Raw genomic sequence first — 15,234 nt, 5'->3', positions numbered from 1 at the left:
GGGATCCCCCGCAATGGACACCGACCGGCCGCCGGGTCTGCGCCCCTGAGAGTCTAATGCAGCCCGGTAACTCAGGAGGCGCACGGTAGAGCCTCGCCCATTGAATCTCTTGGGCTGCGGGCGCCGGCTTGGCGGGGGTGGGGGGGGGGTGGGGGGGGGGTGGGGGGTGTCTGCGCGAAGCGCTCGCGCCGCCTCGCGGCAATCAGGGGAATTGCACCCGGGACCGCAGGACCAGGGGCCTGGCAGGAGGTTGTTCACTCCGCTGGGGCGCCTACTGTATGCCACGCCTGCTGCCATTGTGTTGAGGTGGGGGTTGAGGTGTGAGGCATATAGAGACTTTTTGGACAAGTTGAGAGAATCGAAGGAAGCTGCTCCTGAATGGGAAAATGCCTGTTTTGCTCTCCTTTACTCATTTCATTCCATAGGTCTTTATTAAGCACCTGCAGTATGCTGGATGTCAGGGACCCAGTGGTGAAGCATCTGGCAATATACAGGCTCTCGTGGAGCTTACAGACATTGTAAACAATATTTGCACGAATAAATTGAATTGTATTTTGTGACTCGTGCTTCCGTCCTTAGGAAGGAAATGTACGGAGAGTTAATAACTGAAGGACCTAAAATCATACATGAATTTATTGTACGTCAGTTAGACCTCAATAAAGTCAAAGAGAGGAAAAAGAACATCACGCTGTGTGGCTTCAAGAGAATTGGCAGGGATCTCTCTTACCTGTCTTACTCTCAGTTTGTGTGTGTGTGTAAGAAGGCACCACTGTTACAGGAGATACACACATCATATCTCTTGTTTCTTTTAATCTGCACTTTTGGAGTAAGTATCACCATTTTATCAAGCAGCAGCCTGAGACTTGCCCACAGTGATGGAACCCAGAAGTGGTGAGGCAGTGGCCCCATGACGCCCATGGCTGCGTTGGGTCTTCGTTGCTGCACGCGGGCATCTCATTGTGGTGGCTTCTCTTGTTGCGGAGCACGGGCTCTAGGTGCACAGGATTCAGTAGTTGTGGCTTGTGGGCTCTAGAGCACAGGCTCAGTAGTTGTGGCACACAGGCTTAGTTGCTCTGCGATATGTGGGATCTTCCCGGACCAGGGATCGAACCCATGTCCCTCACATTGGCAGGCGGACTCTTAACCACTGTGCCACCAGGTAAGTCCCAACGTCTTACATCTTAGAATAATCTGTATCTGGATGTCTTGAGAACAGCCATCAGTAGGACCCAACTGAGTGGCTTTTAAATACGTCTACCACTCCCAGGGCGGAGTCTTCGTGGTGGGGGACAGAGAATGGTTGGATTGAAAGTTAAAATGCCTCAAAATCAACCTTTAAGCAGGACTTTTGCATTACATGTATATTGTATGAGCAAAGGCAAATCACTGTTTATCGTCTGCTGCCCTCTCTAGAACTTCTGGAGGCAGGGGCTTTTATCTCTTTAGTTCACTCCTTATTCTTAGTGCCTAGAGCAGGGCTTGGTACATAGTAAGTGCTCAATAAATACTGCGCTTAATAAATATTGGGTTAAATGCATGAATGACCAACAGCTGATAGGATACCCTCTGCTGTCTCTCCTCCCTAACCTTATCAGAACTTCCTGTCTCTCCCAGGCAAATCTCAATGAACCAGAACGTGTGGGCTGAGGATTCTGTTGAACTGGATGCCTCTCAGCTCCCCATCCAGCTTAGTCCTCCATCTTGGCCTCTCCTCTCTATCCCAGAACTTAAGCAGGCGAAGGGAGAAGACAGTCCTTTTTCTGCCACCTATCACAGAAACCCCAAACTCAGATGTGTCCCCAGCCCTAGCCAGCTCAGCCCCAACTCTACACCCCAAGAAATGCCCATCCCATGCCCAGTGTCAGTTCTTCTACCCACATCAAGCTTTGAGGGGAAATCCCAGACGTGCCAAACTACAACTCCCAGAGTCCTCCTGGCCCCAGAAGGGGCGGGACTTCCTGGCTCAGCCCCACCTTAGCTGATTCTGTCTGCATTCCTGTGTCTTCCCTCCCAGGTGAGAGGCTGCCAGCCAGCACACACCCAGAGATTACACCCTGACCAAAGAGGTGTCAGGTTGTACATTGTTTTCAGAGCCAACACCCCACTCACCACTCCCAGCCCTGGCTTTTCTCTTCCTGAGGAGAGAGGACAGTGCCGCCCAGGGACTCTCCCAGAACCCCTTCTCTGCCATTGTTTGCCCCCTCCTCCAGAAAGTTTGTCCTGATCCGGCAGCTCTGTTCTCAGACTCTCTGGCAGCTCTGTCCAGTAGAACTTTCTGCAATGACAGAGATGTTCTATATCTGCACTGTCCAACATCAGCCGCAGATGACTACTGAGCACTTGAAATTCGGCCAGTGTGTCCAAGGAGCTGAATTTTTTATTTCATTTTAATTAACTTAAATAACCACACGTGGCTACAGCTACTGTATTGAACAGGACAGCTCTAGAACTCACACACTCCTTGGCAAAGAGCATATTCACACATTTTCATTGATGTATATTTATTCATTTTGTTTCTCCTGTAATTTACCTGCTCCTTGAGGGGGAGAGCCAGTACGTTCTTTGAAATGTTTCCTCTCAACACCAGGCCTTTGCCCATGCCATGGCCTCTGTCTGGAACACTTTGCCCTCCATCATCTGTAACAACTATGTGTCCTTCAGATCCTAGTTTTAAAGTCAACTCCTCCAAGAAGCCATCCCTGACTACCATCCCTGACCCCCATGCCGAAGCTTCTGAGTCTTCTAGCCCCAACTAGACACTGATGACACTGTAAATTACTTCTCTGTCTCACTTTCTAGACTGTGAGCTCCTTGGGAGCAGAGACTAACATAATACCTGAATCAGAGCTGACCCCCAATAAATATTCATGGAGTTCAACGTTGAATAAATGTTTTCACATGATACAATCCAATGCCTCATTCACAGTAGTGATACTAATGAAAGCTGTAATTTATTGAGCTGTCTCATTAAACGCCACAACAATCCTATAAGAGATGCTATATTATCTCCTTTTCACAGGTAAGTGATCTGAAGCTCAGAGAGTTTAAGTAAATCATTCAAGGTCACACAGCTAGGATCACAGCCTGGGTTCCCTAGAAAACAGAGCCTGAGGCAAGATTTATAAGCTAATGCCTTATTAGGGATGAAATCCTAGCTTTACAAGAGTTAAGGAAAAGGGACTGTGAGACTGAGAAGGAGGGAGAGCAAATATAAGACGTGTCTTACTAAGTTGGCCACAGCTTTCCAAGAAAATACGGCCGGGAGTTCCCCCACTCAGGGCATCTCTGGAGAAGCCACGTGAAACATGCAGGGATGAAAGGCAAGAACTTCATCTGCTGGCCCGTCCCCTTTCCTGTCTGCCATTAGTGACCATTGGGCCCAACTGCTCCTCATGTCTGGGCTGTGTTACCTACACCTCCAGGCAGCCATGAGGGAAGCCAGTTCTACACCCAGAGCTTCACCTGAGTCTAGAAGAGGAGGCAGCAGAACCCTATTCCCAACCCCCAGCCAAGGATCCAGTCAGGTCGGACTGGACCACAGCTGGGGTCGTTGGAAGACCAAGCCACGACTCAGGCCTCATCACCGCAGGCTGAGCTGGCCAAGTGGCTGCAGCAACTGACCCAGGCCGCCTGCAGGGGCAGGTGAGCGGAGGCTGATGGCATCCAGTGCCGCTGGGTGGCCGGGAAGGACACAGCTAAGCACACCTGAGAAGGTGCATCGATCAAGCCTGAGAGATATCACACTGGGATTCAGATCCAGTTCAGACTAACTCCAAAGCCCTTCCACAAATACTGATTGAAAGAAAAAAAAAGAATACATGACCAAATGAGTGGGAAAAAAACCCTGGCAATCATCTCTTCAAAACCCTGGTGTATTCCAGAGGCTCTCATTTTACAGTGGAAAGACTGAGGCCCAGTAAAGCAGAGATGTCCTGACCAAGGCCACACTGAGTGTGGGTGGCAGAGCTGGGACTTGAGCCTCGGTCTCAGGCATCACTGAACCTTCCTGCTTCTGACAGCACCAACTGATGTGTCTTATTTGTCGTGTAAGCATTTATAGCATCAGAGTGACGCCTCTTGTTCTCACTTTCCCAGCATCCACGGCCCATCCTCTGCTAACAGCACCTTGGTTTTCCTCCTAGAAACCACCCCATCCCCCAACTTTAGTCCATGTAGTTCTAGTGCGGTGAGCCTCATGACATGCTTACTCTAATCCCCATTCTCCAGCCCTCAATCCCTAATCCTTGAGCCCAGGTCCTAGGTCTGGCCAATCAGAGCATCCCATTTCCCTGGCCACAATGATGGGACCCAAGCTTGTCCAGTGAGTGTTAATCACAGCAATTGCGGCAACTATGTGCAAAGAGGAGCTTTCTTTTCTCTGGGGTTGCTAAGCCTGGAGGCACCAGAAGTCAACACTGTGAGAGAGAATCTGCCTGAGAGCGAACCTAACTCAGCGGAAAATGGAGCTGAGAGATGGAGAGAGAGAGGTCCATTGCTTGTTCACCTGGAGCCAGCTGTGCCTGAAGCTGTCCCACAGAATTTTCAATTATGTAAGCCAATGCATTTCTCGTTTCTAATTGAGTTGGAGTTGTACTTCCATCACTTACCGCAAAGACAAGACAAGCGCCTATTCTGTGCCAAGTTTTATGCTGAATATGGGGGACAAAGATTTTTCAGATCCGGTGCCTACTCTCCGCAAGTTCACAGCCTGCAGGGTAGATATCCAGATCCCAGAGAAATATCCCTCAACTAGAATTACCAAGGCAGAAAGGTAGAGAGCACAGTGGCAAGAACTTCAACACCTGGTGTTTAATCGTAGATCGGTTAATCCCTATTCATGTCTTCTCCTACCCAGGAACCCCCATACCCTCACCATATCCTGATTTGGGGCTGGCTTTTCCCTCTTTGCCCAGCCCACCCAGCAGCCCAGTGAAAGCCTGTCGATTTAAGGAACTGGGAAGGAAAATACACACACACACACACACACACACACACACACACACACACCCCTCAGGCCAGCTTATCACACACTTGGACTTTGTTCAGCAGCCTGAATGTTTCCTTCAAATGGAAGGACACCTGTTATGAGGTCGCAGACGTACGGTCAAAGCTGGAGCCTGAGAAGAAGTGGCCACGTTGGAGGGTCTTGACCTGAAGTGTGGTGAGTCTGGAGGGAAGAAGGATGTGAGGTCAGGATGGGGAGAGAGGAAAGTATTGTCCAGGAGCCATAATGGGCTTTAAGGGTCCATGAGCCCCTGAAATTACAATACTGTGTGTGTGTGTGTGTGTGGGTGGGTGTGGGTGTGTGTGTACAAGTAAGTCTGCATGAAGGATGCATCCATGCTTTTAAATCCTATTTTCAAAGGAATTCATCACCTCCAAAAGGTTAAGTCCCACTGGTCTAGGACATGGCCATCCTTCTGCAGGTGGGTGTTCTAGTCTACTCAGGCTGCTATAACAAAGTGCCACACACTTAGTGCCACTAAGTGGCTTATAACCAACAGAAATTTATTTCTCTCAGTTCCGGAGGCTAGGAATTCCAAGATCAGGTAGATTTGGTGTCTAGTGAGAGCACACTTCCTGGTATATAGATGGCTGTCTTCTTGCTATGTCTTCCCATGGCAGAAGGGGCAAGGGCGCTCCCTGGGGTCTCTTTATAAGGGCACGAATGCCATTCATAAGTCCACCCTCATGACCTCATCACTTCCCAAATGCCCATCTCTCAATACCATCACCACTGGGGTTAGAATTTCAACATGTGATTTTGGGGGGCACACGAACACTCAGTCCACTGCAATGGGGAAACAGAGGCTTGGAGCCATTACATTACAACATAATTTGACCAGCTCACACAGCCAACTTGTAATGGAGCTGGAAAAGCACCAGAAGTCGGGCTGACCTGGCTGTGCAGCTAGGAGAATGAGATAAGGGATGCGGGTCAAAGTCCTCCCCTAAACCCGACTTGCCCATCTTCAGATCTCAGCCTGGATGTCACCTGGCACCCAGGCTGGATCAGGTGCCCCTCCTCTGAGCCTGCCCCAACGTCGCCCTGGGCTTTCTCTTGGTGTGACGCTGTGTCTGTTTGCATCTGTTGATCGATGGGTTGGCAAAATACACATCTCAGACTTCATTTAGGCTACACCACACCCAGATATCTCCACCTCTCCTAACAAACCGGTCCCTCCTGCAGCTTCCCTATCTCAAGTAAGGGCAGCTCCTCCATTCCAGGTGCCAAGGTCAAAAGCCCTGGAGGCATCCTTGCCTCCTCTTGGTCCCTCACACTCCAAGTCCAATCCATAAGCAAAGTTGGTTGGCCGGACCTGCCTTTTTCCTTCAACAAAGATCCAAAATCTGCCCCCACCCACCCTCTCTCCTCTCTCTCGGATCCACTGATGTCTCTCACCTGACCGACTGAAGTTGCCTCTGGTTGCTTCTCCCTCGCCCTTCCTTCTGCCTCTCCTCCATGCAGAAGCCAGAGTGATCTTTTTAAAACACTGGGAGAGGTGATGTCACATCTCTGCTTGAGACCACCCCCAGACTCCACATCTCACTCAGAAAGTAAAAGCCAAAGATCTGTCATTGCCTACAAGGCCCACCACTCTCCCCCTTTCCTCATTCCTTCCAGTTACCGGGTCCTCTTTGCTTCTGCCAACACGCCAAGTACACGCTTACCACAGGGCCTTTGCACCTGCACCTCCCTCTGCCTGGAATTTCCTCCCCCATAAATCCACATGGCTTCCTCCCTCAGCTCTTACTCAAAGGTCACCTTCTCATGGGGCTTTCCTGACCATCCCCCAGTCACTCACCATCTCCCCTCCCAGCTTCATTTTCCTCTGTGGCACTTATTTACATCAAGCATCTTATATATTATTTCCTTATTGTCTCTCTCTCCCACTAGAGTGCAAGCTCCATGAGGACAGTGGTTTTGTCTGTTTTCCTCACTACTAAATCCCCAGCACCTAGAACAGTTCTTGGAACATAGTAGATGCTCAATAAATATTTGTTGACTGGATGGATGGATGATGGACCATATTCTTCCATCCTGTTTGTCTGCCTTGCCCACGAAACCCTAAGCTCCTTGAGGGCAGGCACTATGTTCTGTTCACCACTGTATCTGTGAAGGTCACATAGGGCTGGGCACATAGAAGTTGAATGAATGAATGACCAATTCCTTCCAGTTCACAGAGGAGGACATGGACACCAGGGTGAGGAAGGCACTTGGCTGTGGGGACATACCAAGGCTCTGGCAGCCACCTCTAAATACCCAAATCCCAGTTCCCCTCCTGCCTTGGCTGACTATGGCTACCCTGGCCATCTATGCTCACTGGCTGGAGCAGGTGGGAGGGTTGACCAAATTCTAACCCTGGGTAGCTCCTAAAAAACGCTGGGGTATTTGACTTTTAAACTAATTCCTTAATATCACTTTGGGTTTAGGTCCCAGAGTCAGGAGCCTGATTCCCTGCGTTTGAGTCCCTAGTCCACCACTCATTTCCTGAGGCTTCGTTTTGTCATCTGTAAAATGGGAACTCAGATAACAGTACTACCCACCCTATCATAGAGGGCCCACAGGCTTAAATTGAATGAGGCACTGAAAGAGTTTAGAATGGGGCTTGATGAGTGCTCAGGAATTGTCAACTGCCGTTAACAGCTAAGCACTGAGCTGGAGGAGAAAATATTCAATCCCTTTCAAGTTTCCCTTAGGTGGATTCCAGGTAATTGAAGCCTGGCCGGATGTGATTTCGGGTTATAATGCCTCATTTAAGTTTCTGGGCACCTGGACGGTTGGTGTGATTTTCCCAGGTGACACTGAGCACATTATCTGGAGAACAAAACTTCTTTCAAGGTCAGAAACGCCCGGAGAGGCACTGGGGCAGCCAGAGAGAGGCAAAATCACGGGCCTCAGTCAGCTCTGGGCTCCCCAGCTTCCTGGCTGGAATTACACCCCTCGGGATCCTGCCAACCCCAAAGTTGAGGCTGATTTTGGCGTAGGACAAAAATCCATCCTCCCTTCCTCAAGGGGCCGTGTCTCATTTGCTGGCTAGCTGCCATGAGGTTTTTCTAATCCTGGGAATAAAATGTCTGTGCCACCTTACCCTGACCTACCTTCCCAGGCTTAGCTCAGCCCCTCTCCCTGCAACACACCTGCATCTGACCCCCTAGAACCTTCACAACACCCCTATCCCCGTTTCCAGAGAGACGAGGTGACCTCCCCAAGGTCATATGGGGGAAACATGGTTTGTGTGCTTCTTTCTACCACATCATCCTGCTCAGTGATTGAACCCAACACTACATGCCCCCTGGGATTTAGAATCTGCTTTTACAGATGGAGAAACTGAGGCCCAGAGCAATGGGGTAACTTGCTCCAGGTCACACAGCTGGGAAGTGGTAGAAGGACTGGCTGGCCGCCAAGCCCAGGATTCTGGCCACGTTTAAAGTGCTGGTTGGGCTTAGAGTCCCAAAGTGAAACCCAAGGTTGAAGTCCTGGAAAGTCTGTGTAGGTGCCCTTGGCTGGCTCAGCTGCTTTTGACCCTGGGCGCCCTTAGGCTGCCTCAGCCCTTCTGGGCCTCACTTCTGACCATCAGTGACAATGTTGGCTATTAGCAAACCACCATCCTGCCTCAGCCTCCTCATCCAACCTCTATTATTATTTTGGTAAGACCGGACTTGAAATCAACTCTCTTTCTCCTTAAAATAGATTTTAATTTAAAATGGATAACCAGTATCATGCCAAAAAATAGAACAAAAACACCACAACAAATACAAGGAAAATTCAACTACATCCCCAAAATCTCACTAGACTCCATTGCTTGCTCAAGGCTCCCTGTCTTTTAAAAAGAGGAGATTGACAGATGCTTGGGAGATGTTTAAGACCCTTTAGCTCCAACAGAAATTTTCTCCTTGGTGCAAAGAGAAGGATTGAAGGAGAATTGAAAACTAAATAACTCTTGGCATTTAAGGCTGGGTTCAGGGCTTCCCTGGTGGCGCAGTGGTTGAGAATCTGCCTGCCAATGCAGGGGACACGGGTTCGAGCCCTGGTCTGGGAAGATCCCACATGCCGCAGAGCAGCTGGGCCCGTGAGCCACAATTACTGAGCCTGCGCGTCTGGAGCCTGTGCTCTGCAACAAGAGAGGCCGCGATAGTGAGAGGCCCGCGCACTGCGATGAGGAGTGGCCCCCGCTTGCCACAACTAGAGAAAGCCCTCGCACAGAAACGAAGACCCAACACAGCCATACATACATACATACATAAATAAAAAGAATGTAAGCAGACAAGAATAGCATTAAAAAATAAATAAATAAATAAAATTTAAGGCTGGGTTCAGGTGCCACCTGACTAGCCCTCAAGGGTCATATGTGGCACCACGTGGAACAGCAATATATAAAACAATGCCATTTACATACATGAAAAATACACATATACTGAACAATATTGATTTTGCAAAAATACCTCCATACAAAAAGATACACATTAAATAATGGTCAGGGATTGGGAGGAGATAGCTGATGGGCAGGGTGGTTGCTAGAAACACAGCATCTGTGTGGGATTTCGGAAAAGGTGCTCCCTCTGGGTAGAAGCAGAACTTTTGGAAAGTGCAAGCCTTGATGGGCAGAGCGAATGAATGAAGGAATAAATGAATGAATTAATGAAACATGAGAGGGGGCTTGCATGGACCAGTGATGATCATTTCCCATGAGGACTGGTTGTGCTCCAAGGTCTGTTTAAGCACTAACATTCATTCTAAAATTTGGAATTTCGACTTCCAGAACTTGTTAGGGAAAAGACCCACCCTCACCCCAGTTATTAACACCTCCAAGTGCATCCCAGGGTGAAGGGAGACTAATGACCTGTGATCTGAAGACAGGACCAGATCCCTGGCTGGCGGAGGAGGGGGGACACCTTTGCCAGCCCCTGTTTCTCTCCTTCCACTAATCTTGTCCCTTGATCTCTAGGTCACTGACATTCCCTGATGGTGGGCAGCGTGTGGGCAGCTCTGGGGCTCTCCCTAACCTGCATCTCAGCCCTCAGCCTCATCTCTCCTGCCTGGTTCCAGACCACCACCTTCTCCTTTGGTGTCCTCACCTACTGCTCCTGGCCTCAGGGTAACAGCTGGAACCAGAGCTGTGGGACCTTCAGGTCCCTGGATGATATTCCTGACTTTGCCTGGAAGGTGAGGCGTGGTCTCATGGATTCACTGGGACCTGGCGGTGGGGCACTCTTAAACCCATCAGAGAGAAAAAAAAAAAAAGCCAATTTCTGCCCACCTTCCTTCTAACCATTGACTCGTAGGTGCGGGGTGGAGTCTGGCTATCTGCCTGTTAGCAAACACCCAGGATGATCCTGAAGGCAGCTGCCAGCGTGCAGTGCCTTTGTACAAATTAGGAAAAGGGTGCCCCTTCTTCAGGACTCTATACTGCCATCTGCTGGAAAAGTACTGTAGTCAATATGCATTTCTGTGATGATTCCCAAAAGCATCTCCTAGAGTTGTGCAGTGCACAACCTGTACACACCTACCTGGTCATCCTCTATCTAAGCGCTGCTAGGTTTGAAAACCACAGCTAAGGTGTTGAAAGTCACTGCAAATTGCCAAATTCAACAATGGGCACGATGGGTTGGGACTCCCAGTTCAGCACCTCTAAGGAAGAGTCACAGCCTTCAAAACCGATGATTACAAAGGTGCCTCTCTTGGTGACTCTGCTGTATAGCAGGTACTCAATTAAGGGAGGGCATGGTGGTTGTAGATCTAGATCTTAATTCTGACTCTACCTCTTAATTAGCTGTGTGCTCTGAGGGAAATGACTCCAATTCCTTATATCTCTGTTTGATTATATGTAAAACAGGGATAATAATAGCACAGACCTTGTGGGATTTTGAGGACTCAGTAGCTGATCAGTTAAGCAGAGAGAGCAGAGACTGCCTCCACCCCAGACAACACCCTCCCTCCTTTCTCTTCCTGGCAGGTCTCAGCTGTGACGCTCCTTGGAGGCTGGCTCCTATTGGCCTTCAATGCAATTCTCTTCCTGTCCTGGGCCTTAGCCCCCAAAGGGCTGTGCCCAAGGAGGGGCAGTGGCCCAATGCCAGGGCTGCAGGCAACAGCAGGTAAATCTTCTATCACATATGTGTTCCAGACATGTTTGTGGAATGAATGAATGAATGCATGGATGGATGAATGAGCCTGTAAGCAGAGTCTTGCCTCCTAGTTGAATCTCAGAGATAAACCCTAGATTGTAGACTATTCCAGGTCCTTTAACAAACCAGAAATTGGAGGTAGGGAATGGTATCCTTAGCATCACCCTCTCTTGCCCTTATCCAAACCCAGTCTTAATAGTCTGTCCTCCTTTGTTTCTCTCCCATCCATCCACTTTGCATCATTTTTACCAGGACCATCATATATAGTTGGGCAGGTTGTGCACTGCACAAGGGCATCCAGCCGAGGGCTGAGAGCTGCTGAAATCTAACCATGCTCCAATCCCTAAGCTGTGAAACTGCAGGGCTGCGTCTGCCCGGCTGCATCTGCTTTTCTCTAATTCACACATCGGCTTGGGATGATCTAGCTCAGGTCTTGACTGAACCTTCATCCAATTAATTCTCCACCATCTCTCACCTGGTTTAGAGGTGACCACCTCACATGTCTCTCTGCTGCCACCCTTGCCCCCTAGAGTCTGTTTGCCACACTCTGGCCAAGTGGGTCCTGTTAGAGCTGAAATCAGACCATGCCACTCGGACTGGCTTATCCGCGCCAATGACTTCCTGTTACCAATGAGGCTCCACTGATGAAGCCCTCATTCGCTCACTGACCTCATCTCTTACCTGCTCCGCCAGGCTCAGCATGCTCCGGCCAAACTGGCTTGCTTTCTGTTGCTCATAAAAACCAAGCTTGTTCCCTCTGCCTGGAATTCTCTCTTCTCAGATCTTCACATCTTGCTCCTCCCACTTCATTAAGGGCTTTGCTCAAATATCACTGCCTCAGTGGGGGTCTTCCATGACCTCAAGGTAAGGGAGCTTCCCTCTCCTTAGAGTCTCCTTCCTCTTACCTTGCTTTCCATTTTTCATAGCACTTACCTGCCTGCTTGGTAATATCTTATCTGCCTGCTTGATTACTGTGCATCTCTCTCCACTAGAACATCGGCTCCATGAGGGCAAGGATTTGTCTACCTTGATATCACCAGCATCTAACACGGTACTTTGCACATAATAGTTGCTCATTAAATATTTGTTGAATCAATGGATGGAGATACAGTCCTTGTCCTCCAGTGTCTACTGGGGGTGGGGTGTATTAGGCAGTTATAACTCAGTGGATATTTGGCACAAGAGGATGAGCACAGGATGCAAGGAAAAACTCCAAGAGGTACCTGACCCAGTGTGTGGAAGGTGTTAAGGAAGGCTTCCTTGAGGAGGCATCACTGAGATGAACCTGGAAGGATGAGTGGGAGTTAACCAAATGTAGAAGGGTGTTTCAGGTAATGGGAGCATCATGGGCAAAGGCATAAAGACGAGAGCAAGGCACGTGCAGGGAACTTCAAGTGGACGAGAGTGGCTGAAGGGTGGCTGCAGGTCACGTGACTCTCCTGCACGGGGAGTGCCTTCTAGGTGCGGAGGTGTCTGGTTCATTTTCTTAGTATCATTAGTACCTCTGACAGAGTGCCTAACAGTTTTGATGAATGAGTGCATGGATGGATGGATGGGTTGGTGAATGGATGGAGTAGGGTGGGTAAGTAGGTGGATGAGCTGATGGATGCATCAATAGACATATTACTGGAAGAATGGATGAATGGATAGATGGATGGAAGGATGGGGAAAATGGGTAGATTGGAATATGGATAGATGGATGGATGGATGGATGGATGGATGGGTGGATTGGTGGAAGGCAGGTGGCTAAGTGGGTGGTTGGTTGGATGGATGGATGGATGAGTGAATGGATAGGTAGGTGGAGGAATGGAGAGGATGAGTGGATGGGTGATTAGATGGACAGATGGGTGGAAGGCTAAGCTGAGTGATCGGTGGATAAAAGGATAGATGAGCCAATAAATAAGTGAATGGATGGATGGATGGGTGGGTGGATAGGAGGGTGGATGAGTGAGTCCTGGGAAGGAAAGGCAGCCCAGAGCCCCTTGACTGACACACTGGTTTTCCTTGCTGCTGTTTCTAGCCATCGCCACCATTGTGGGCCTGCTGGTTTTCCCGATCAGCTTGGCCTCCCCATTTGCCAAGGAAGCCTGCTTAGCCTCCTCTGTGTACCACAGTGGTCAGTGCCGGCTGGGCTGGGGCTATGTGACTGCCATCTTCCACGCAGTCCTGGCCAGCCTCCTGCCCACGTTCAGGTGGCTCCACGTGACCGAGGTCCAGCGGAGGACCATCCTCTTCTCCAGTGACACTGACAGCATCATCCTCGTGCCAGAAATGAGCAAATAAAAATATCTCAGGAGAAGCAAAAAGAGCCCATGCAACAGTTGTATGAAATCACCACGCACCCAGGTTCAAATCCCACCTCTGCTGCTTCCTTGCTGTGTGACCTCAGACAAGACACTTCACTTCTCTGGGCCTCGGTGTATACTTCTGTAAAATGGGTGTGTGTGTGAAATAATGCCTACCTCATAGGGTTGTTATGATAATTAAGATGCTGTATATAAATAAAGCCCTTAGCACGATGTTAGGCACTAGTATTCAATAAACTTTAGCTATAATTATAATCCCTATCTCACAGGACTGTGGTGATGATAAATCTATTCATGAAAAGTGCCTGGGGCAATTCTGAATCCGTGCTCACCACTCCAATACTACATCTTTTAATAAGTATGTGCATATTCTCTATGAGAGAATAAAATAAAAATATCCTTCCCTTTTTATAACTCCTCCTCTTGGAGAATTTGAAAATTTTTCATTTTCTCATCAAACATCTAGTGAGTGCCCCTTATAGATGAGAGGTGGTCCAGTGCTGATGTGGGGATTGGGGGTGGGCGGGTGTCAGGCAGTAAGGACCTATCTCACCCCTCCATGGATAATCCCACTGATGTGGAAACTTCACTGTTATTTGGGGCACATGAGGCCCCTCACGATCCGGTCTGAACCTCTCTCTTCAGCTTCTTTCTTGTCATTCACCCAACCCTGCACCTCTCCCTCCAGCCACACTGAATTCTGAGCCCACAGTAGGTCTCTTCACAGCTCCACCCCTTTGTACACGTTGCTCTCTCTGCCAGGGATGGATTCAGTCTGTTGCCTTTGCTTATTATCAAGACCCATCACCCTTCTTTGGGAAAAGCGCCCTAATCTTCCCTTGGGGAATGACCCTCAGCAACTCTCTGACCACCCCAGGCTTTAGGGTGGACAAATGAGTCCTTATGGCCAGTCAAGCCCAGTCAGAATGATTGGTTCAGAGATGGGCATGGGACCTGTATAAGCCAACATGGACAACAGTGGAACCACAAGATTGACAAAGAGGGAGCTCTAAAGACTTCACTTGAGTAGCTGGATGCAGCCATGCCTGCTCCCCTACCTGCAAGAGACATAGTCACAGGCAGCTCCAGGCTGGTACCCCTCTAGTTAGACTGCCCCAGAAGAAAGAGTGAACCGCTCTCTTCCCAGGGAAGGAATCTGATTGGCCAGAACTGGGTCATGTGCCCACCTTGGGGGGAGGGGCATGTCAGCAATCTCACTAGACTATAACTATAATTATAACGTAGGAGATACATTTCCCCAGAAGATGGGAGAAGTTGCTGGTCCTAGAATGGGGCAAGGATGCCAGGCAAGCAAAAATATTGGATACCAAACTCTCTCTTTAAGGGAAGCTTTATTATCTGCATTTCACAAAAGTGAAAACTGAAGCTCAGAGAAACAAAGTCACTTGCCCAAAGTCACACAGCCGATCAGTGGCAGAGCTGGGATTTGAATCCAGGTCTGTCAGACTCTGTGATGGAGGCAAAATAACACCTGAATTTGTTATCTCTGCCCCGACCCAGCTCACCAAACTCTTTTGGTTTTAAATGTTCAACTAAGAACATCTGTAAACAACAATATTGTATTATTAGAGCGATTCTATTATTTTGAAAACACACAGACCACAGAGAATGCAGCTTGCATTCGTCTTTCAGAAAAAACAATAAGGACAATAATTACTTTAAAAAGTAAGAGAATAAGGGAATAAAGTAATAGAAAACCTAGGAAGCCACCACATGGTATCCAAATGGACTCGAAGACCAGTGGTATGTTTCAAGTGTCATCAGAAGCACTTTGATGTGA

General features: G+C 48.9%; 1 protein-coding gene across 1 annotated transcript; it reads left to right on the top strand.

Moving 5' to 3' along the window:
* Positions 1-184: 184 nt before the first annotated feature.
* Positions 185-14,668, top strand: LHFPL7 (LHFPL tetraspan subfamily member 7). Its single transcript, XM_082417635.1, has 4 exons — positions 185-8,957; positions 9,312-10,168; positions 10,959-11,097; positions 13,148-14,668. Exons 2-4 carry the CDS (start codon positions 9,968-9,970, stop codon positions 13,408-13,410), a joined length of 603 nt encoding a protein of 200 aa, XP_082273761.1. The 5' UTR covers positions 185-8,957; positions 9,312-9,967; the 3' UTR covers positions 13,411-14,668.
* The last annotated feature ends 566 nt before the right edge of the window (positions 14,669-15,234 follow it).

Source organism: Balaenoptera physalus, assembly GCF_965194825.1.
Source record: "Balaenoptera physalus genome assembly, chromosome: 12".
In the NCBI taxonomy this organism is placed as follows: domain Eukaryota; kingdom Metazoa; phylum Chordata; class Mammalia; order Artiodactyla; family Balaenopteridae; genus Balaenoptera; species Balaenoptera physalus.
Note: the sequence above shows the minus strand (reverse complement) of the source record. Positions and strands in the feature narration are given on the sequence as shown.

Bases quoted from the DNA above. Each gene is read 5' to 3' on its own strand.
- LHFPL7 (XM_082417635.1), top strand. From the start codon at position 9,968: ATGGTGGGCAGCGTGTGGGCAGCTCTGGGGCTCTCCCTAACCTGCATC. The intron at 10,169-10,958 runs GTGAGGCGTGGT...TCTTCCTGGCAG, and splicing joins TTCCTGACTTTGCCTGGAAG to GTCTCAGCTGTGACGCTCCT. The intron at 11,098-13,147 runs GTAAATCTTCTA...TGCTGTTTCTAG, and splicing joins AGGGCTGCAGGCAACAGCAG to CCATCGCCACCATTGTGGGC.